Source organism: Egretta garzetta, unplaced genomic scaffold, assembly GCF_000687185.1.
Source record: "Egretta garzetta isolate BGI_Z169 unplaced genomic scaffold, ASM68718v1 scaffold179, whole genome shotgun sequence".
Classification (NCBI taxonomy): domain Eukaryota; kingdom Metazoa; phylum Chordata; class Aves; order Pelecaniformes; family Ardeidae; genus Egretta; species Egretta garzetta.
The window spans coordinates 4,464,177-4,486,797 of record NW_009270001.1 but is presented as its reverse complement, the minus strand read 5'-3'; the positions used below and the strand labels follow the sequence as shown (position 1 = coordinate 4,486,797).

The 22,621-nt window shown below is 40.8% G+C and overlaps 1 protein-coding gene across 5 annotated transcripts in view; it reads left to right on the top strand.

Annotated features, from left to right (window-relative positions):
- PIK3C3 (phosphatidylinositol 3-kinase catalytic subunit type 3) overlaps positions 1-10,553 on the top strand; it is an 80,800-nt gene extending 70,247 nt beyond the window's left edge. For 3 of the 5 annotated variants that reach the window (XM_035903054.1, XM_035903055.1, XM_035903056.1), the window contains exons 24-25: positions 4,318-4,443; positions 9,784-10,552. In XM_035903054.1, the coding sequence (XP_035758947.1) occupies positions 4,318-4,443; positions 9,784-9,798 (141 nt within the window). In that variant the 3' untranslated portion in view covers positions 9,799-10,552. Of the gene's footprint in view, positions 1-4,317; positions 4,444-9,783 lie in introns of all 5 variants that reach the window. The other 2 variants (XM_035903058.1, XM_035903057.1) reach the window with 2 other exon arrangements.
- The last annotated feature ends 12,068 nt before the right edge of the window (positions 10,554-22,621 follow it).

Below are 22,621 nucleotides of genomic sequence, written 5' to 3'. Positions count from 1 at the left end.
CAGGAATGGAATGTGTGAAGACCTTTGATATACATCAGTTACAGGAAAAGAAACAAACACACACCACCAAAAATGTGCTGTATCTGTTACTGTATTGTTTTTGCACACTTCAGGAAGGTGAGGGAATTACTGAGTATCCAGTTCCTCCTCTTGTATTTCTTTCCCTTGAGTTTGTTTCAACTGTAGTTGGTAAGCCTGTAATTTTAGATGGGATAATCGTGATACAAAATAGTATTTTTTGATGGGTTTACTGTAAAATATATATATTTTTTTTTTTTTCCTTTTTTGGCATGTTACCTTGCTGAGTTCCCATTCTCTGTATGATTCTGCAGCAAGTGATCATGAGCTTTTTTTCTATTCTCATAAGTTCATAAGTTCAGCTCCAGGTAATTTATACTTGAATGCTTCTCCCTGCAGCCCCACCTCCCCATGTTTTCTTCTATACTGTCCCTTGTGATGTATCTTCATGGTCTCTTCCCCTTTAGATTTTGATTTTTATTTTTCTTTGAAAGCTAAGCTCTCTCATAAATGACAGTAGCTTTTTTACAGGACACTTCACGTTTAACTGAAGTATAATAAAATTTCTAGTCATGCAGATTCATATAATTATGCATTTCTGTTCTTTTATGCTGTATTACTAAACTGTCCCCTATGCAGCGGGATAGGAAGTGGACCACCTTTTCATCCTTAAGCATTCAAATTCTGCTGTTGAGACCTGATGTTTAAAATCAATGTGCGTATACGGTGTAGGGTTTAAAACTCTCCTTTCTGGAAACAAGGCAGAAGTTTAATCACATTCATCAAAATTATTTCTTTTCTCATTGACAGAACTAATGACTAAACTAACAAGATGCACTTAATTTAAATGCCAAAGTGAGAACCCTAAGTAAGTAATTCAGGTGGGATGTTTTTGATGCCTTTGTGGTGGCCTTTCTTCTTGTAGGTTGTGTAGTGTGTAGAATAAGTGCTCATCAGAATCTGACACACACTGCCCCACAAATTCACTTTTTTTTTTTTTTTTTTTTTTTTTTACACCATGCAGAAATCTCTTCCTAATTGCACCCCTGTGAGAAAAACTGAGCAGGACAGTTTAATCACCTTCTTTGTTTTTCTCCCATTTAAAACCCAGAATACAAGCATCAGATTATATTTGGTAGGCTTTATTTTTTTTTTTTTTTTTTTTTTTTTACACCATGCAGAAATCTCTTCCTAATTGCACCCACTCTGTGAGAAACCACTGGCTTTCAGAATACATGGTTTACTTTGGAACTCAGAGATTTTAACTAAGAATTACTATTGGTTTTGTTAGAAGAACCATAAGTCAACATATATTAACCTTGTTGCTGCTGTTGCAGCTCAAGAGGTAATATGTCATCTTGCCATGTTTCTTCTCAGCTAAGTTGCAGCAGTCAGTTTTAACTGCAGTGCTGAAAAACTTCCATGCATAGATCTAGTATTTGGCAGCATTTGATCCTGCTGTTAGTTGCAAACTGACCTTAAGGACTAACTGTGGGTATATATATTTCCACATATGTAAGTGTGCCAGTCTGTGTCTTGGGAAGGTGGGAAGTGGGTTTAAATAGTCATTAATTCCATAGAATGAAGCTGCGTCTTAACGTCACTAACTGCAAGACTTTCTGAGAAGTTATACTATGAACAAATTAGAAGATTGCTCGAGTGCTTGATTATTAGAGTTGTGGAAAAGATACTTTTTTATTTTTCAAACTGCAGTTAGCAATTCTGCTGAAGTCATGTTATATCACCTTTTCTGAGAGCATGAAAATAGATCTAGTAGAAGTCTGCACTCTCGTTTGGGGAGGTATTTAAGCTTGTGCATAATTGCAAGCCTGTGAATAGTCCATTCAATTCAGTTGGATTCTACTGTGCTTCATTGGCTGTCAAACTTCTAATATGTCTGTTGGAGATAATAAACTTCCTTCTTATCATGTTTGTTATAAAGGTAAAAGTTCTATAGTATTAGCCAGAAATATCTTCTAAATCTCTCCCTGGTACTTGCTTCCTTGAGTTTGAGATTTTTTGGCTTAATCTACTGTTCCATATTGATCAAACTTCTTTCTGAGGGTAAGTTGAGGAAAAACTCAATTTATGCTTACTTCAAACATATCACCAACATAGTTATAACAGTATTTTGAGTGAAGCAGTGTTATCCTGACGTACTTTGCAGGCCACCTTAGGCTTTTTATTGTAGTGCTGCAGGGCACTATTCTGGAGTACGTTGCCTTTGAAAAGAATGCAGAGCAATACTAAACTGAAATCTCAGTAGTATTTTGCTGTCATAAAGAGTGTGGTTGCATATGCAGTATCCTTGGTGCATAGAAAGAATACAAAATGGGAAGAGAAGGTAGTATCGTCTCACAAATACGACCTTATTAACCTTGTTGAAATAATTTGGCTCTAATTTTTGTCAATGCTTAAAAAAATGTGAATGCATGGAAAATGTTCAGGAATGACTTGTTTCCGCCTTACAGTCAGTCTCCTTAGTCATATCCAGGAGAAGGTAAAGAAGCAGCTTAAATCTTTGCCTACTTGCCTACATGAGAAAGATTTCTGATGGACAGTTCTTTAATGGAAAAAAGTTTTAATGAGCTCAACTCATGAGATGGAAATTAGCCAAAATCACATAGGAAGTAAGTCACAATTGTTAAATAGGGTAATTATTCATTGAAACAATTTACCTAGGATGTGAAGCATTCTGTCTAAACAACTAAACTACAAGGTACGTAGTTGATGCAAAAATTTGTTGATACAATTTTACCTAGCTCGTTGAAGTAGATGAATATGATGGTCTCCACAAAAGCTTGCATCATTTGAAATTTATGACAATAAAGCATGTGATTAGATGGCAGCGATTCATTTTCTGTAAGTAATGTGAATTTGCTGGGCAGTTTTCATATTGTGATCAGCACTGCTTTGCAAGGTGATTAATAAGCTCTGGGGATCGGATTGATTAGAGAATGCTGGGATCTTAGACTCCTTAATTCTGAGAGATCATAGACTCACTAGGAGGTCTTAAATAGCACAAATAGTTTTCCAAATTAAGCACCCAAAGTTAGCACTGTTATCCAAAAACTGTGGCTTTTTTTTTTTAAGGAAGAATCTGAACACTTGCTGTTCCTATGTGCAGACCTTGCTGCACAGCCAATGCTTCAGAAAACTTAGAAAATGATGTTTTGATACCTGTAACACTTCCTCAGATCCATGCGTCAGATTATTTGAACTCATCCAAAATGCTTATTTATGCATCTGCCTCATAGATGTGAGGGATAAGGCACATCTGCAAAATTTACTTGGCTCCTGTAACGTAAAATCTTTTCCTTCTTTTTCTTTTTTCCCTAAAGATCTGTTTAAGCTCTTGCCAATTCTATGTACAGGGGTTTTTTGAGTATTACCAAAGGAATGTCTGGTAACAGTGCTTGTGAGATGTTGCCATCTGGAGCAGTCCTGAACAATTGCCATGGAATTAGTTGGAATTCAGAGAAAGGCATCCCTGCACCTTTGTAAATATTCATGGGTCAAGGCTTTGCCAAGGCTGAGTATAGATGTTGTTGCTGTATTCTTAATTAGAGTGTTTTCAGCTTTTAATTCTATACAAATGGCAAGCGCTAAACAAAATGCCTTATTGGTACAATAGGAAAAATATGTTGCTGTCAAAAGAAAAAACAGTGTAAGGGCAGCAGTGTCTCCAGCCAACTGTACGTGGGAGGTAGATACAATCAAAGTTAATGAAATTCTCACCTGCCATATAAAGGTCGGTTTTGACAGGGTTGATTTGCTTGCCCCTTCCTCTTATCCTGTATTCTTGACTTAATTGCCTTACAGTTTCTGAAAGACAATTTTATCTGAAAGTAAGCTTAGAATAAGGAAGTGGTTTAGGTACTTTCAAAAATGGTTAGGATCATCCAGACTCTTCCAACGTTGTATTTGATATGCAAAGTTGTGGGTTTTTTCTCAAGTGGCACTTCATTCTTGTTTAGTGAATGTTGAGTTCTCTTTTTCTCATAGCATTTTAGTTCTGTTTAAACTCTTATGTCCAGGTACTTCCCTTGACTTTCTGTCCTTGAGCTTTGAAATTACTAGTTGGGGGAATGAGGTGTAGGGGGCTGTTTCTAGCTTATTTAAATACTCATTTTTATGAAACAGCTAAAAATAGGCATTTTACATAACATTGTAAATTTCCAATTACTTGCTGTAACTTAGAAGTAAGAGAGAGATTCTCTACTGTATGGTTCAGATAAAATAGTGTCTGTTTTAACTGTTGAATTGAATTAATTTTTGTCATCTCTGCCCCCATTCCAGGTGCAGGACAAGTTTCGTTTGGACCTATCTGATGAAGAAGCTGTCCATTATATGCAGAGTCTAATTGATGAAAGTGTCCATGCCCTCTTTGCAGCTGTGGTGGAGCAGATACACAAGTTTGCACAGGTGAGATATCTTTTCAGTTGGTGATCTCTGTGAAAACTGAGTAAGGTGCGAGGTTGCAGGTGGTAAATTCAAGACTTAACTTCATTGTTCTTTATGTTTTAGTTCATTTTCCAACAAGTTAAAAGTGTGTTCTTGCTGCCAGGACTGGAGAGCAAGCTCTTCGTGGTCCTAGAAAATTCTTTAAAGTACCTTAGCAAACATGCTAAGTGGGATGTAACTGGTTCTGTTACCAAGGGTAAGAACTGCAAACTGGAAAGCTGGAGTTCTGAGGGAAGAATCCAGAACTTCCTTAAGCTTTCATTCCCAAAGTAAATGAGTGACGACAAACTTCCTTTCTTCCCTACCTTTGCTAGACTTGCTGAACTTTGCATGCCAGCTCGTTATTTTCATCATTGACAGGGCAGCTTACACGGTAGGGTGTCCAGAAGGAGCCAGGAACTCTGCTCAGAACAGCATCCACATCCTCTGCAGTGTTGACAGTGTACCACAGAACGTGGTCCCCAGGGGCTACGTGAGCAGCTATCCCCTCTGTCAGAGGCCTCAGCACAGATGGAGTTCCCAAGGGATGATGCAGTTTTTCAGATTTGGGGCTATAGGGGGTGACTAAGACTTCTTGCTGGGGCAGTTGGAATTGGGCTCCTTGTTTGCAGGAGGTGTGCAGCAGTGGCATGTCTACATCACCAAGTAAAGGAGCTGTGGGAAGAGGTCAGCAAGCTGCGCAGTATCAGGACTGACAAGGAAGGGATTGACTAGATCTTCCCCAAGACCCTGGGGACAGAAGAGCCTGAACCTCCAGCTGCATTGAAGAAGCAGCAAGAAAATGTGCTCATTGAGTTAGGAAATAGAGACCTGCAGGATAGTGATGTCTGGAACCTTGAGACTTCCAGTATTAGGAGGGCTGGCTTCTTCTCTACCTGCAGTTCTGCACCTCCAGAATAGATTCAAGGTGATTGGGAGTAGTCAGCATGGATTTACAAAAGGGAAATAATGCCTGACCAGCCTGATAGCTGCCTAAGATAAAATCACTAGCTAGTCCACATCTAGTGGACTGAGTGAGAGCTGTAGGTATTCTTAATCTCAACATTCTCAAGGTTTTGACACTGTTTTCAGTAATATCCTCATAAGCAAAGTGGATCAATAGAGACTAGAGAAATGGAAACTAGCCGGTGTGCCGGGATAGAAGGTTGTGATCAGTGGCACAAACTCCCATCTGGAGGCCAGTCACTAGTGGTGTACTCCAAGGGTTCATACTGGGGCCAAAATTGTTTAATATCTTCATTAATGGTCTGGATGACGGGATGAAGTGCACCCTCAGCAAGTTTGCAGAAAATGCAGAACTGGGAGAAGTAGCTGATACACAGAAGCAGGTGCTGACATTCACAGGGAATGGAGAAATGACAGCACAGGAACCTCAAGAAGTTCACCAAAGGGAAGTGCCAAGTACGGCACCTGGTGCAGCCTAAACCCCATGCACAAGCATGTGCAAAGGGGGGTGGGAAGCAGCTTTTCAGAGAAAGCCCTGAAGGTTCTGGTGAACAAATTGCACATGATGCAGTAATGTGATCTTGTGGCGAAGAAGGGCCACCAGCTTTGTTGACCAGATTATGCGGAGTGTTGCTGGCAGGTAGAGGGAGGTGATCCTTCCTCTTGACTCAGTGCTATGTGAGGTGCCGTGCCCCTTTTGCTTATCCCCCCACGGTATGGAAGAGATAGGCATGCTGGAGCAAGTCCAGCAAAGGGCCGTGGAAATGGTCAAGCACTTGGAGCATCTGTCATATGAGAAGAGGGTGAGAGAGCTGGTACTGTTCAGCCTGGAGAAGAGAAGGCTCAGGGGGATCTTATCGGTACATATAAATACCTGATGGAAGGGAGTAAGGAAGATGGAGTCAGACTCTTTTCAGTGGTGCCCAGTGACAGGACAAGAGACAATGGGCACAAACTCAAAGACAGGAAACTTCATCTAAATGTAAAGAACTTTTTTTTTACTGTGAGAATGATCAAACACTGGGACAGGTTGCACAGAGAAATGGCGGAGTCTCCATCCGTGGAGATACTTAAAATCCTACAGCACAATGTTCTGAGCAACCCCGTTTGTGTTTGACCCTGAGCAGGAGGGTGGGACTGAATGATCTCCAGGGGTCTCATCCACTCTCACACATTATCTGATTCTTGCTATGGTGTGGGTGACAATAAATTATTGTCTCCACTATTTTCATTATTAAAATTTACCTGTTCTCTTGTATGGAGAATGAAATGTTTAACCACACGTATGTGTGCTGTCTTACTGCAAGCCACAGTAAGACAATAAAATGTTTAATTTTCATGTTGAATAACACTATTCACAAAAGCATTTCTTCTTTGAATTTACAATGTTTTTTCCTTAAAGCCATCTGACATATTTAGTTTGTGTTTATCAGGAATTTAAGATATTACACTGTTTGCCCTAAGTGTTAGACTCACAACAAGAAATGGAACTGAGAGAAAAAATTAAACCGATCTGAAATGCCAGTCATTATCCCAGGATTTTTTATTGATTCTTTCTTCCAAAGACTTATCAAATTCTGCTAGAAACTGAGGAGAACTATTCTTACAGCTATCCATTTTGCTAAAGGTCTTCCAACTAATCTGTTGTTTCTTGAGGACTTAATTTTTCTTTTGAATAATTGCACTATAGTGCAAGATAAGAAGCAAAAATGTCATTTCCATCTGCATATATATTTAATGAAGGTGGTCTCTTACATGATGTGAAAAAAACCCTGTAATTATATGAAAACGTTACAGATTTTGTTGTCATTCATTATGGATTACTTTGATCATAGGATGGAGGATGGTAATTTCATGAGACAAAGTCAGAAATGCCTAGCATCTACCTTGGGGTTCAAAAAAAAAAAAAATCTAGAAAAGCCATTACGAACATTCAAGGTTAAAATTTTAAGTGCCTCCAATATGTGTGTAGACCTTTCTTTTAATCGCATTCTGACAGTCACTTTAAGACATGTCTTTTTACTTCATTGGTTTTAGGTGACTGCCAGACTCTCCCAGATAATTGTTATTGCGTTTGCGAAGCTGTATTAGTAAGTCAGAGTTTACAGGTTTGATTTAGGTGACCTTTTCTTTTTCCGTTCAGACTTGTTCTTGCTTGACCTTTCTTCAACACTTGCAACTGCTTTTAAAATCACAGGACATATTTGTTCAGAATATTTAAAAGTACCCAAGAATTTGAACCCCAGGCTTCTAGCTCCCAGGAATGGTGACCTAAGCAACGGGCTGATAGATGACAGCAGCAGGCACTGATGGCATCTTCCATTTGTATTCTAGTTAAAAGTTAAAAAGCAAGCCCACAGTGTGTATTGTACTTTGGATACCAAATAAGCAGGTGTGACAGCCCCTAATAGAGTCCTGATCCAGTTGGCTCATTTTGGGGTTTTTATCTCACCAGCTGGCTGATGCTGGGTTCTAGCATGAAGACTTTTGGGCTGTTTTTCCTGAGGCCCTGAACTCTCCTCGTGCACTGCTGTAGAGTTTGCTACCTACGTGCTTTTAGCTTTCCTTTCTACTTTAGGGATTGGGTGCCTAAAATGAAAACAATCAGGTGTTGCTTTGTAAGTGTTCAAAGCATCTCTTGGATCCATGTGATGTAGGATTTTTCTGCTAGTTTTGGAATTGAGATTATTGCCTTCACTCATGGTCTGTAAATAATTATGTTTGCAGGCTTCCCCCTGCAAGAATACTGGCTGCTTATAAGCATGAGGAGAATACAAAAAGAATAGTCACAAATTAATCAGCGGTTAACAACTCTTAAGAATCTGAGCTCTATTTCTGTATTTTTTTAAAAAAACTTACAAAAACCCCATCAAAATAAGATGTAATTAATGTCTACTCTTTTTATATTACAAGTGAGATAGGACACTTTTTACTGATACTTAGTACTTCATTAGTCAAAATCATTAACTTTCTTTTTTGTCTGAAGCAGTCTTAAGAATTTAGTCTTCAAAAAGTCTGTAAATCGTTGAACAAATAAACAATTAATGTGTGATTGAATTTGCTGTAAAGGGCTCATCTTACACAATGGCCAGTTGAAGCTTTCAATTTATTAATGTATAATGCTGCATCGAATTTCCAATGCCCTTTTAATAGTAATATAAGTTGTCTAAAAAAAAAAAGAAAAACCCAAACCCCACCACACAGGTAAATGTGACACATGCTTAAACAGTAGATTTTGGCTAATGCCACACAGTTTTTCATTTGAAATGCCCTTCAGCATGTTTTCTTGTTTATCTATAGATACTTATTCTCTTACTGCCTCCAAAATAGTCCTATGAGGAATCTCTGCTGTCTACTGCAGCAGTTAAGAGCTTTTTAATAAATCTGGTTATTATAGTAAAGTTCCTGGGCAAAGCAATTTAGATATTTTGGCGTCAGCTTGGTATTGTTCTTTTGTAATATATTAAATTGAGTTCAGTTCAGACCTGTGTTATGAAACCTTTAGTTTAATTTCTAATGCATCTCTAATCTGTTATCTTATCAGATATATTACAGACCTTTTTATGTAGTACTTGTCTCCTTCTTAATGGTTATCAAAAAACTGTTGTCTGAAAAGTAAATAAATTTAACATTTAGAATAAGTTTAGTTGTGTTATGCAATAGTGCTCAAGAGGAGAAAAAGTGCATACTAATTTTAGTTGATACTAATGAAGACTAGATAGCCATTTCTCCCTGGAGAGTCATTTTCATTTTAGCAGCATTATTTATTTCTGCAGAGGAAGGAAACAATCTCTAGTTGAAGTGACTCAATTTCACGTTTTATTTCCCTTGTAAATTTACGAGTCAGGTCAATTGCAGTCAGGGCTCATGTCAAGCAGTGATTAAAAAAGTGAAAGCTTGGGGGGTGAGGGGTGTCCCACCTAAAATGTAGCTGTACAATTTGGGGTTGTACTAATAGTTGGCTACTCTCTGTTCAGGAAGAAACTCAAAACAAGCTGTTAATGTTACGTGGCTTTCAGATATCTCCAAGCTGTTGTCCCAGTGCTGTTGCATCCCAGAATGCAGCTGTCATTCCTTTCCCTCAGGACAGGGCTTCTGTTTTCTTCTTACTGGATGCCAAAATAAAATAGGGAACGTCTACCAGCAGGATTGTGTAGATTGGATGAAACCATCTGTCCAGGGGCAGACAGAGTTCGTTTCCATGCTGTTTGTTCTCCTGAAGGGTTGTGAAAATTGCCTGCTTTTAGGCATTTCACCATGTTTTTAAACACAGAGTTCAATTTCCGCATAACTTTTGTTCTGTGAGAGTAAACAAAGCTGAATAAATGCTGTGCTGTGTTTTTTGTTTTCTTTTAGTATTGGAGAAAATGAGCCTTTTGCCTACCTGTGGTGGAAACAAGCAAATGCTCAGGAAAGAGACTTTCCCAAGCCCTTGTGGACTTCACCAAACAGTTTTGGAAGGCAAAAGCTGCAGGTTTGGTATCACGGAGAATTGAGAGCTCAGGAGGCAGAGAAGCTTTTTGAATCTTAGTTCACTGAAGATTTAAAAACAAACGTTTTTTAAAAGAAAGTGGTTGTTCATACCATCCTTGGAGCTCAGATGTTGTGGCATTTCTTTCCAGTGAAAACATTTGAGACTCAAAGGTTGAAGTAAGCAACTTCCTCTCAAGCCAAAGATAACTGGAAGAGGCTGGATTTGGTGGTAAATTCTTGTACTTGTTAATATATTTTCATATTTAAAAATAGAAATCATTGCTGTACTGAACATGAGTGTATACAAAGTTACAGCTGTAAGGCTACCGTTCCTCGGTGCAGAAAAAACACAGAACTATGGCATTCTATATTCCCTTCCCACCAACTTTGTTCCTTGAGTAAGTTTTAAATGTAATTCGTATGATCCTTTATTTCCCACCTCGGGCAATGTTACTGTTTAGAAAGGACAATCATGTCTTCCTTGCTTACAAAAATGTTTTTAAGTGCTGATAAGTTAGCCAGCTGTAGGCAGCCAATTAAATCATCACTAACAGGCTCAGCAACCAGAATGCACAGTGAGCTGTTTTTCATATTTTTAACTCTGAATGTTTTCTGTACAGTGATTGTATATTCTCGACTCTAATAAACTCTTTGTTGTTGCAGTCCTGAGGTGTTCCGTTTTGTCTTTTTAATCTTAACCTGCTAAGACATGGCGTGCTAGAGGATTATGTTCATAACTCCTGGCTTTTTTCAAGGTTTTTTACTCCTCTGTTCACTTGGTGCAGGAATAAGGCCACAGATAAAATTACTTTTGTGCCACGTGTTGAGTTCATAATGAATCTGTTTTGAATGATAAACAATGTAATTAGCTCTTCGTAAATGTGTGGATCTCTTCAAAGGGTGCTCATATACTACTGTATATTTTTAATAACTAAGTCAGGAAGAAATCCCTCCCAATTATAAAGATAAGGACTGATTTGAATCAGAATCTGACTGATAATTTGTGAGTCAGTCTGGCTTTATGCTTCTTTTGCTAGCAAACACCAGAAGAGCTTTGATGGAGGAAAATCCACTAGGCCTATGATGGGCCCTTAGTTATTTCAGTATATTATCCAAATTTGCTAGTTAAGCACAGCATTGGTTCAGCCCCTCTTTTTCCTCTGCACGTGTGACTTTGAGGAACTGAGTTACCCTAGTCACTTAGTGCTTGTGTTAGCTGGGAAAACACGGTGCCACAGAGGAACCACAATAGTACCTCTTACGTTTGTTGACTCTTCTTTGGAGAAGTAGTAACTATCATTTTCTTGTGGGTTTTTTTGGTCTTGCTTCATCTGGAAAAAACAAATATTTCTTTACTGCCTCCATTTCCTATGAACTCGTTTTTCATACAGTACTCTGTGTTACATTACGAGGATGTTTTTGAGAGCGTGGAATTTTCAGACATTCAAAGAAAATTCTACAAAAAAATTGTCTTTTTTAATTTGTTTTGAAGGGGCATGTATGTACTCATACACCTTGTTGACTTGTGTGATGTAGCCGCACTTCATTTGGTTGAATTCTCGAGTCCTGATCCCCAGTCCTTTCCACTGTATATTTTCTCAGACTTTCCCTCCAGTTCTTCTGAAGAAAACTCTCTCTTCCCCTTGCCCAAGACTAATTATGGAGAATATGGGCGTAAGCTGCTCTGCACCAGTTGAGCAGACAAGCCACAGATGACCGCCTGTTAAAACCCAAAAGACACCAGCAACCTGATCCTACATCATGTTCCAATTTGCAAAGAGGTTTGTAATTGTTAAATGTAACTTTTATAAACACATTAGGAATGAATGCATGGTTGTTCTCTATATCTTGTGGTTTAAAATGAATATAATGACCTGTCCATATGCTGGACTGTGCAACTGTCCATTAAAACTGTACACTAACTAGTGACTGGTTTGGGGATGATCTGCATATTCTGTTCCTAGCCCTGATGAACTGTTACAGCATGAAGAACAGGACAGCACCAGGACTGCTACAACATACTAGATGTAAGTAAATTCATCACTTTAAGTCGTGTCTTCTAAATACCAAACAAATACTTCTTAGAAATCCACATATCAATAGACTTTTTTTTTTCAGATCCTGATATACAAAGTAAGTTCTAACTTTATTTTGTAAAATCTAACAGTTCTTAGTACTTCGTGCAGCAGCATCTATTTAAAGTAAAACAACAGAACGGAACTGGGGGGAATAAGCTATTTTGTTTTGAATGAAGGGTTTTATTTTTTGATACGTTAGTTTATTTTTGATACATTTAAGAGGTTATCACAACTTGATATCTCTATGCAATCAATGCTGTGAGTATATTTATGTGTCTGTCTCCAGTAACTTCTGAATCCCTTGAATAACGACTACCAATCTGGGCTTGAGGTGTACGAATCCTAAAGGCAAAATTCCTACATGTTTCACAAATGTATATCCCCCATCAGAGGAGGGTCCCCGGGGAATGTCAGGCAGTAGTTTTGCCCTGTACGTGTATTCATGTGTATCCACGTGTGAGGGACACGTACACGCACAAAATGGCACACAGAGTGAGGCAGTGAGCTCTGTCACGTGTATCAAAGCACGATTCAGTAGTTGGTTGGAAACCAAGCTGTACCAGCTGTGTTGCAGAATAACTTGTCAAAAGTCATCCTGTTAAGTCTCCCCAGGAAGCATCGCAGAGAAAAAGAAACAGAACAGTCAAAAAAATAATTTTGCCATGGGCTTGTTTTACCCAGCAGTTGTATTTTGTATAACTAGAGATAAAAAGTACTATAAAGCCAGCTTGTGGGTGCTTCATTTGCCTTTCAACATCCATCTTGGTTTCATCCTGATTTCATTTTCTGCTGGAATCTCTGGAAATCTCTGGTGGGGATGCAAAAGAAATTGTTCCATCTGTCCATCCGTCCGTCCCCCCTCCCCATCCCCCCCTTCCCTATACATTGTCATTGGTGGTTTTCAACTGCCAGTGGTTCAGGAGTAGAAAGTTGCAGTCATCTTTTTTTCGGTTTTGGGGCACGAAGCAGTAACCGCCAAAATAGTATTAGGGGTGGGAAAGAGAGCGATGGGCTCTTTCCTTTAATATAAAAGGAATATATCCTTTTGGCAAGGAACGTCCCTGTCCTTACAGACAGTTACCTGGCTTTGTTCTTCTTGTGTGCAATCTAAAAAAACACACTTTTGCAAGGCTTTGGGAGAATAATGGCTTTGGAAAAGCGAAGGAGGAGCAGAGAATGGGGATTTTAACACCTCCTCGCAGAGTGGGGTAGCAGCAGAGAGAGGTAGCATGGCTAAATGGCTTTCCTTTTGTAGTCAGCAAAGGTGTTACTCGCAAGAACCGGTATCGTCAGTGAGTGGTAAAATACCATGGTTATTATGAAGTGTCTGAAGCACGTACATTTAAGGAGTCTTAAGGGAGTCATTGAAAATAGATTGCAGGTGGATTATGTTAAAATGGATTTTTGTAACCTCTTCAGCTGGTGTGATGATTCTTTGTAATAGTGAAGCTACTTGAAGTGCAGTATTGGTGTCCTCCTGTCCTTCCAAGCATCAGTGATCTAAAAGGGGGGCACTCTGCCAGGGGGGAAGAAATTTCACTTTGGAGGGTAAAATAATTAACCCCAGTTGCTTCTGGAGCACTGAGCAGGGAAGCGGTTCGCCTGTATGGGTCCACACCTGAAACACCAGGAATGTTACTCAGCAAGGAATTCATAGCTGGTCTACACACAGGCATTAACCAGTTAAGCTGTGTGCGGGATGGTCCTTTCCAAAGTGGGTTAATCTATACCACAGGGAGGTACTTAATTCCAACTAAAACCTCTCCCCAATTAAATGTTGTGCAAAATTTAACAGAGCCACTTTGAATTCCTTCCCTTGACAGGAATGTATTTGTCCTAATTTTTTCCCCAGCCCCCTCATCAATGATGAGGGATCCAAAGATGGTGATTTTATAGACTTGCTCTGAGAGGGATGTTCAGTTCACAAACTGGAGTGCATGGGAAGTAAAGCTGTGTGAAGGGAGGGCCAAGCCAGCGTGGGGACTCTGGGGAGCTCTGGGATCAGTTCTGCCATGGGCGAGCCCTTCAGTCTGCTCCAGCCTCTGGTCCTGACAGTGTGCAGTTGGATAACGGCACTTTCCCCACCTCACTAGGTGCTTGGGCAATAATTGGGATATATAATCGGTAAATCATATGGATACACATTCCACAGTGTCAAACAAACTGCCTCATCTGTCTTTGATCTATAAAACGGGAAGACTTTTTGTGCAGACCTTTCTTCAGTATGTCTTCTTTCACTGGGAATCAGATTGTGAAGTTAATTGTAACCAAAGGCTTTTCTCTCCCATGTCTGTTTAATATAACATCTCTCGCTGATTAGAGACTGAAAAACCCATACTGCGAAAGAAAAATTACTACCTTTTTTTTTTTTTCCCCCTAATAGGTTTCTTTTCTGGCACAGTCATATATAAACAGTTTTCTAGATGAGAAGATGGGAAGTAATTAGGGAAAGTCTTTTAAAAAACCATTCACGAATTATGGCCCTTTGAACTTCAGGTGGAATAACAAGCTCCATGTCTGCATGCAGGTGTAGGGAGGTGCCTGTTTGCCTTGCCTAGCTGGTGGTGTAGCACCCTGTGACAGGGATGCTGTGCCCCCACGACAGGGACAGAGCTTTTTTTCTCTTCCAGTAAATACTGGATTTTTTTTTTTCCCCATATCTGGTGATGTCAGCTGTACTTACTCGGTCCAGTCAGCCATCCGTCACCTTTCTAGTGGTGTAATCGTTGTCAGCTGACATACCAGGAAGAGAGTTCTGACAAAAGCAGGTCTAGTAGTGGTGTCTGTTCCTTGAGGTAGGCAGCTTCCATTTGAGCTTAAACTTGGGCTTTTTTTTCCCTTTGGCTGTCCCTGCTGAGAGCCATTCTTGTGTGGGTAACTGCTTCACTTCTGACGCTCGGGTCTAATCATGCAGCGACTGACTCGGATGCTAAGTTTTCTGACCCAGCAGAGGTGAAGGGGAGGTGGTTGATGCTGTAATGATTATCTGAGTCATTCACCAACCGCGGGGGTGAGGACAGCAGCACGCGTGGCAGGACGCTCGCTCTCTAAAGGAGTGATTCAGCTGAGGTCTCTGACCAGGTTCTGCCAAGGCAGCATCACCCTGGAAATTAATTCAGTTTCTTTTCCAAGGGAAAGCACAGCAACAGACCTTGGGATAAGACAATTACTTCACTTTAAAAATGAAACACATGGTAGAGAGCTGGCTACCACAAGAGCTGTATTTGTTGAAATCCTGAGTAGGGGGAATAGTGCGGTTGTGTAGTTCCAGAGGTGTTTTGTGTGGATAGTCCACACAATTTGCTAAAACCCGTAGGTGGTATCTTTTCAAGGATACTGGGCCATATTGCATTTATCTTTTCCAGGTTGCAAACAACATGCCAATAACAAGGTGCTGAGTGGCATCTTACTCTGCAAATGAGGAGATGACAGGTCCTAGCTCCCATTCTGTTTCTAAGTTGACAGACGCTACTTTTGAAATAATAGCTGAGAAACTCTGTGTTACATTCCTGGCTGCAGCTTTCATTGTCCATTGGCCTTGAAGATTTTTCACTTTTTGAACTTCCCATTTCCCTCGCAGCTCTGTAAACTCAGTGGTGCAGGACGCGTTTTTAACTTGTCTCGCACAAGAAGTACCGTAGCTCGGGGCTTTAATTTCAGATGGATCTGTGAAGTGCCATTGTAATCTGCCAAATACCAATGTGTTTTGATTGCATTCTGCATTCAGCCTTGGTTTGTTGGCTTGTATTTGTTCCATACGATGGAGTTGAAAGATGCCTGAAGAAATGTACTTGCTGGAACTCCTGTTCCTGTCAAACACTGTTCTGGCGGTTCTCTCCATCCTTCTGTCTTAGAAAGCTGTAGTAAAAATAGGGAGATTGAAAATGTTTCTTTCCTCTCATTAACTAATCCTGAAGTTCTGTACACAGAAAAAGAAAGCTTAACTGAAATACAGCAAAATAAGATGGTCAGCTTTTCAGCTTAAGCAAGCAATAGCCACAAGACACATTGTCAGGCCTTTTTATCAGGGTCCATGTTTTCTGCATCCATGTTATCCATCTTAATGGGTACCTGATCCTAATTTAATGCTCTGCAAAAGATTAATTCTTTTATTCAATTAAGAGACGTACCCAGAAAGATAGTTAAAAGCTATACGTTTTTTCTAGTTTAACACCACATGGATTGTAAGTGGGTGTGTACAAGAACAACTGAGAATTGCGAGTTCCAAAGATTATTTTCTCATTTGCAGTTAGAGCTGTATAATAAGTAAGAAGACCAACTCATTTAAGACTTGTAAATCAGCACCCACAGCTCAGTCTTACATCTCCATTATGTACATATACAAAAGGCTTATTTAGCATATGTTTTTCTACTATGTCATTATTTTGTTGCCCATGTTATATCCATGGTCATGGGCCTACTAATGCTCCTCAATAGCAGTTCTAGTGTTGAGCCTTTTGTTCAGTCATGAAGATTGTTCTTTTTGTTACTCAATTTTTTTTTTTTCATATTGAGTTCTAGTGCATTATCAGAATCCTAGAATTGTTTAGGTTTGAAAAGACCTTTAAGATCACCAAGCCCAACCGTTCCCCTAGCCCTGCCATCCCACCACTAAACCCTGGCCCTAAGCACCTCGTTTGCCTGCCTTATAAATCCCTCCAGGGATGGGGACTCGACCTCTTCCCTGGGCAGCCCCTTCCAGTGCCTGACAGCCCTATCGCTGATGAATTTTTTCCTAATAGCCAACGTAAACCTGCCCTGGCACAACTTCAGACCATTTCCCTTCATCCCATTGCCCGTTCCCTGGGAGAAGAGCTCGACCCCCCCCAGCTACCCCCTCCTGTCAGGCACTTGTAGAGAGCCATATATTGGTCTCCCCTCAGCCTCCTCTCCTCCAGGCTGAAGAATCCCAGGTCCCTCAGCCGCTGCCCATCAGACCCCTCACAAGCTTCCCTTCTCTGGACATGCTCCAGCCCCCCCAGGTCCTTCGGGGAGGGAGGGGCCCAACCCTGACCCCAGCAGTCGAGGGGCGGCCCCCCCAGTGCCCAGCACAGGGGCATGGTCCCTGCCCTGCTCCTGCTGGCCACACCACTCCTGATACAAGCCAGGATGCTGCTGGCCCTCTTGGCCACCTGGGCACCCTGCTGGCTCATATTCAGCCGCCTGTCAACCAACACTCCCAGGTCCTTTTCTGCTGGGCAGCTTTCCAGCCCCTCTGCCCCACGCCTGGAGCGTTGCGTTGCATAGGGTTGGACTAGATGATGTCCCAAGGTCCCTTCCAACCCTTGTGATTCTGTGACCCAGTGCAGGACCCACTACTGTCATAGCTTGCCATTTTTCAGCCATGGTGTTGGTACCAGTGCAAAGAGAGTACAGGTGTGGTGGCAGGGTTACCAGCTGTCCTAATTTTGGTGACTGCGGAGTGTTGACCTTGCACTAGAATATCTCTGAAGATGCTCAAATGCTTGACTACAGTTTACTCAATGCACTGTACTGTAACACGAGAAAATGAAAAAGGAATCTGGGACCATTGGTGTTGGTGCCATACAGACACAGATTTGGGGCAATTAATGCTACTAGATTAAAGCTGCCAGGTGTACACATGTTCTAATCCTGTAGATGACAGTATCTACAGGATCCTGTCAAGTTCTTTGGCGCCCTTGGATAACTACTGAATAGTCTCTTCCTTCCCATTTGTCTTGCCACGCATGCAGGTAAGGATCATCAGCCTTAGCTTTCTATTATGATATTTGGATCACAGATTAGGATTTCTAAAGGAAGTTTGTTTAAGGCAGGTCCTAGATCTAACCAGTATCCCTCCTGGACTCTAGCTACTGCTCTAGAAGAGCATGGGTTACCCATATTTTCCATGCGATACTTGCCAGCCTGTCATGGACGTCATGAATTTATTAGATTTCACTCACTGGACTGAGTAGATTTCCATGGACCATGCTGGAAACTTCGATGCAGGTATTCGTATGAAGCTGAAACACAAGCATGGCTCTTCTGTTTTTCAGTACTGGAGTGTTCCTTGCAAGGACCAGACAGAGGACATCCTTAACTGGATCTCCCAGTCATGGGAAGTTTGGATAATTTTAAGGGAGTCTGAGGTCCTACTAATTGGCAGGGGAGAGAGTCGTTCAAGGCACTAGGCCATCTCCTTCTCTAAGAGGAGGTCACGGTCATTGGGATGCAGACATTATAGTCTCTGCTCCCAGGTAATGGGTGATAGGACAAGGGGAAACGGCCTCAAGTTGTGCCAGGGCAGGTTCAAGTTGGACATTAGGAAAGATTTCTTTCCTGAAAGGGTTGTCAAGCCCTGGAAGGGGCTGCCCAGGGAAGGGGTCAAGTCCCCATCCCTGGAGGTATTTATAAGGCGGGTAGATGAGGTGCTTAGGGACAGGGTTTAGCGGTGGGATGGTAGGGTTAGGGTAGCGGTTGGGCTTGATCTTAAAGGTCTTTCCCAACCTAAATGATCCTATAATTCTATGTTACTCTCTGAGCAGTGGAATTCACTGAGAGATGTGGATTAAGTGTGCAACCAAATCACATTTAGGCTTTAATTTGTTTGACTGTATGGTCACACATTTGTTTTCTGAGAGGAGTCAGGTACAGGAATGTTCAGAGAACAGGTTAATCTCACTGTGTTTTCGTCCAACTCTTTACCTTGAAGAGATCGTTCTTTCCATGGGTGAAAGAAGAACTTCTGCAGAAGTTCAAAACCTCACATATGGTGAAATATTAGGACTACATCCCCATTACTGAACACTGAGATACTTTTCCTCCATTCAGATGCCCATAAATGTAACTAGAATAAGAGGTCTCCCCACAGAAGCATAGAAGGTGGTGGTGTCCCAAGACGACAGACTGCTTCTGCCTAATTTTATCAGTGGATGATGTCGCAGCAGAGAGTACCAGCTTTCTGGAAATGCCATCTTCTCAGAAGCTGGAGCAGAGTCAAATGTATTTCACACAGCTAGGCACATGAACCAAGCTTAAATCACAGAGTAGATAATTACATTGCCCTAGGAAATCAACTAACTGTTCTGTTGTGCCCAGCTTTGGGCTCTAAATCTTCACGTATCATCCAATCACCATGGTAGCAGGGCTTCAGATGTGCTTGCTCTGATCTCTGTTCTTTACCTGCTTTCAGGTGTTTTGTGAAGCTTAAAATAACAAATGTGTTCAGCCCCTGGTCGTGGAAAGATGGCAGGTGAAGCATAAATTATTAACTTCAGTAAGGTAGAGATTTGCATGAATTATCTGAAGTTGAACATGATTTGTACTGATACTGCAGTTTTCAGATGTCTCTTGAGGATTTTATTGATTATTCCCCTCCTGTTTTGTTTAATTCCATAAAATCCAGCATGATTGAGGGTAGGAAGGAGGCGACTTTAATTTGCCTTTACTTATTTATTTATGTATTTTCGATCTAAATAATTTACGAAAGGAGCTTTACTTGAATTTGAAATCATTACAATGAGTTTCTGCTGGCACAAGAAAGGGCAGACTCCAACCCAGTGCTCCATAGATATCATGCCAGCTGTTTTCCATTTCATATGTATGAACAGCTTATCCAGTCTCCTTTAAATCCTATATGTCTGGCATCAGGGATCCAAGTGGTTCTTATTTCATCTGTTGAATCCATCTGTGTTGTCTTCTCTTGACCTTTTAAATTTGTAAGCTCCTCTAAGCAAGGATCATATCATTACGTTTGCATAGTGATTCTCACCATAGCTCTAGAATCTCTGAGCGTTACTATAATACAAATAATTATGGAAGAAACCAGCAATCCAAGCCCAAATGAAAAGGCATATGTAAATAACATAGCTGGATCTTGATAGTTAAATTAACTGTAAAATGAGAAGGGACAGTAGATAGCTGCATAGAAGGAGAAGCCCTCTGAAGAAAATGTATACTTTCTGCTAGAAAAAATTCAGCTCACACATTTTACATTTTCCACCTCGGTCAACTCTAAAATATCAGGAAAAAAAAGATTTTTTTGTTTTCTAAATCAAAGTGAGAATAACTGAGGCTATTGTTGTTAAACCAAACTGTATAACCACCCAATGAAATCCTTCAGGTCACCCTGAACTTCTGGTGGAGAACAAAACAGTTAATATATTCAGACAGCTTACCATTGTGTAGAATACAGCTGGAAAGAAATGTCTTGTCTAAAACTTCAGTCAGAAAAATGTTATTGTTAAGGTGGCAGTAATGCATCCCCATGAATTTCTGACTGCACATCATGATGCTGTGTGTTGGACTGCAAAAACAAATAGCCCAGCTTTGTCTGTAACAAAATCATAGAGTCATCAAATGGTTTGGGTGGGAAGGAACCTTCTGAGGTCATCTAGTCCAACCCCCCTGCAGTGAGCGGGGACGTATTCAAGTAGATCAGGCTGCTCAGAGCCCTGTCCAATCTGGCCTTGAATGTTTCCAGGGATGGGGCATCTCTCGGGGCAACCCATTCCAGTGTTGCACCAGTCATTGTGGAAAAAAAAAAAAAAAAAGTCTTCCTTGTATCCAGTCTAAATCTGCCCTCCTTCAGCTTAAAACCATCACCCCTTGTCCTATCACTACAGGCCCTGCTAAAAAGTCCATCCCCATCTTTTTTACAAGCTCCCTTTAAGCACTGAACGGCTGCAATCAGGTCTCTCCACAGCCTTCTCTTCTCCAGGCTGAACAACCCCAACTCTCTCAGCCTGTCCTCATAGGAGAGGGGCTCCAGCCTTGTGATCACAAAATAATTGTGCCTTTAGCCCCAAGTGTAGTTTGAGTGCTTCTCACCCTTTTGGAATGAAATCCTAAAATACTTGCAAGTCCTACCTTGCTCGTAGCATGACACAACTCTTGTGCCCCTGAACAAACAGCCGTTTCTGATCAAATTCTGTGGGGCTGATCTGCATGTCAGAAGGTAAACAAGACTGTATTGGGAAAGTGAAAAGAAAGAAAATGGTGCAAACACTTACAATAAAGCAGTCTCTATGCATCTCTGTCTTTTACAAGGAGACCCAGCTACTCAGACCCCCCCAAGCCTCTAGTCGTAGGTCATGGTAACTTTGAAAAGCAAGTTACATAGCAGAATTAGGTAGTAAAAGCATGGCTGTTCTGCTTCCATCTCTGTTTCACAAGCCAGAAGTCTTCAGCCCTTGGACTGCTTACTTTACAGATGTCTAAAATCATGCCCACGATGTTGACAGAGGTGTCTGAATTCTGTCCTTGCAAAGACTAGCACGTGAGCGTAGAGGGCATTCCCATAAACTACGCTGTAACCATCTCACAAAGAAAATCACTTGTAGGATCAATACATTACTTCAATGTTCCATCTTTACACATACATTTCTACTCTTTTTATCCTTCTTTTTTTCCCCCCTTTCATTCACTTTTCTGTTTTGCTATAGGAAAATAATTGAAAGGGGACAAAAATGCTAATGCAAAATATTTTGTTTTTCAGTTTTTGTTTAAGAAAGCAAAGCAAAAACGAAGGGAAGATTAGGAGGAAGCATTTAAAGTGATTCTAATAATAATATCATTAGGAAAAAATGGCATTATACAACCCCATCTGTTAAAAGGCTTATTCGGGAAAGAGATCTCCGAGTTCTAATACATAGTTTTAGGAAAACATCTTTTCATGCTCAGTAGCAGTCAAAGAGCAACTGAACATTAGGAGCCTTTGGAAAAGGAATATAGAGAATGTACAGAAAACATCCTCATGCCACACTGAATGCAAGCAAAGCTATGTTTGCCCCTTCCCAAAATGGATATGTTGGATCTAGAGAATATGGAGATGAGTAAAAAGGATAAGGACAGGAACAAAATGACTCCCAGCACAGGATCAATAGCTGGACCAGGAAGCTTCAGTCTAGAAAAGAGGTAGCTGAAGAAGGTTTTGAGAGAGGTCTGCAAAATCTGTGGTCCTGTGTCCAGTTCTGGGGTCCCCAGTACAAGAAAGACACAGACTTTAGCAAGCCTGCAAAGGGCCAGAAAGACGATGAAGTGACTGGTCTGTTGTTCCTACGAGGAGAGGCTGAGAGAGCTGGGACTGTTCCACCTGGAGAAGAGAAAGCTCAGGGAGGAACTTATCGATACCTGGTGGGTGGGGAACGAAGAAAGTGGTGTCGGACTCTTCTCAGCAGTGTCCAGTGACAGGACAAGAGGAAATGGGCACAAACTGAAACAGGAAATTCAATCTGAACACAATAAAACATTTTCTTTTTTTTTTTTTTTTTTTTTTACTGTGAGGGCAGTCAGATTTAGAGACAGGTTGCCCAGAGAAGCCTTGAAGTCTCCATCCATGGAGATGTACAAAACCTGACCGGACAACACCTCCTCTAGGTGACTCTGCTTGAGCAGGAGGGTTGGACTAAGTGGCCTCAAGAGACCCCCTCTAGCCTAAGCTATTCTGTGGAAATATGGAAAAGTGAACAAGAAAGGATTGGTTTTTTTTCTCTTTCTTAATGAACAGAGGGTATCAAAAAGATATTAGCAAGAGAAAGGTTTGAAACAAAATGAAATGCTTTTTACACAGTGCATAATTGAGCTATGGAGCTCCTTATCATAGTGTTTTGTGGATGCTAAATAGCAATTAGATAAATGCATGGAAAGAACATTCATTAAGGTCAGTTAAGCACAGCGTTACG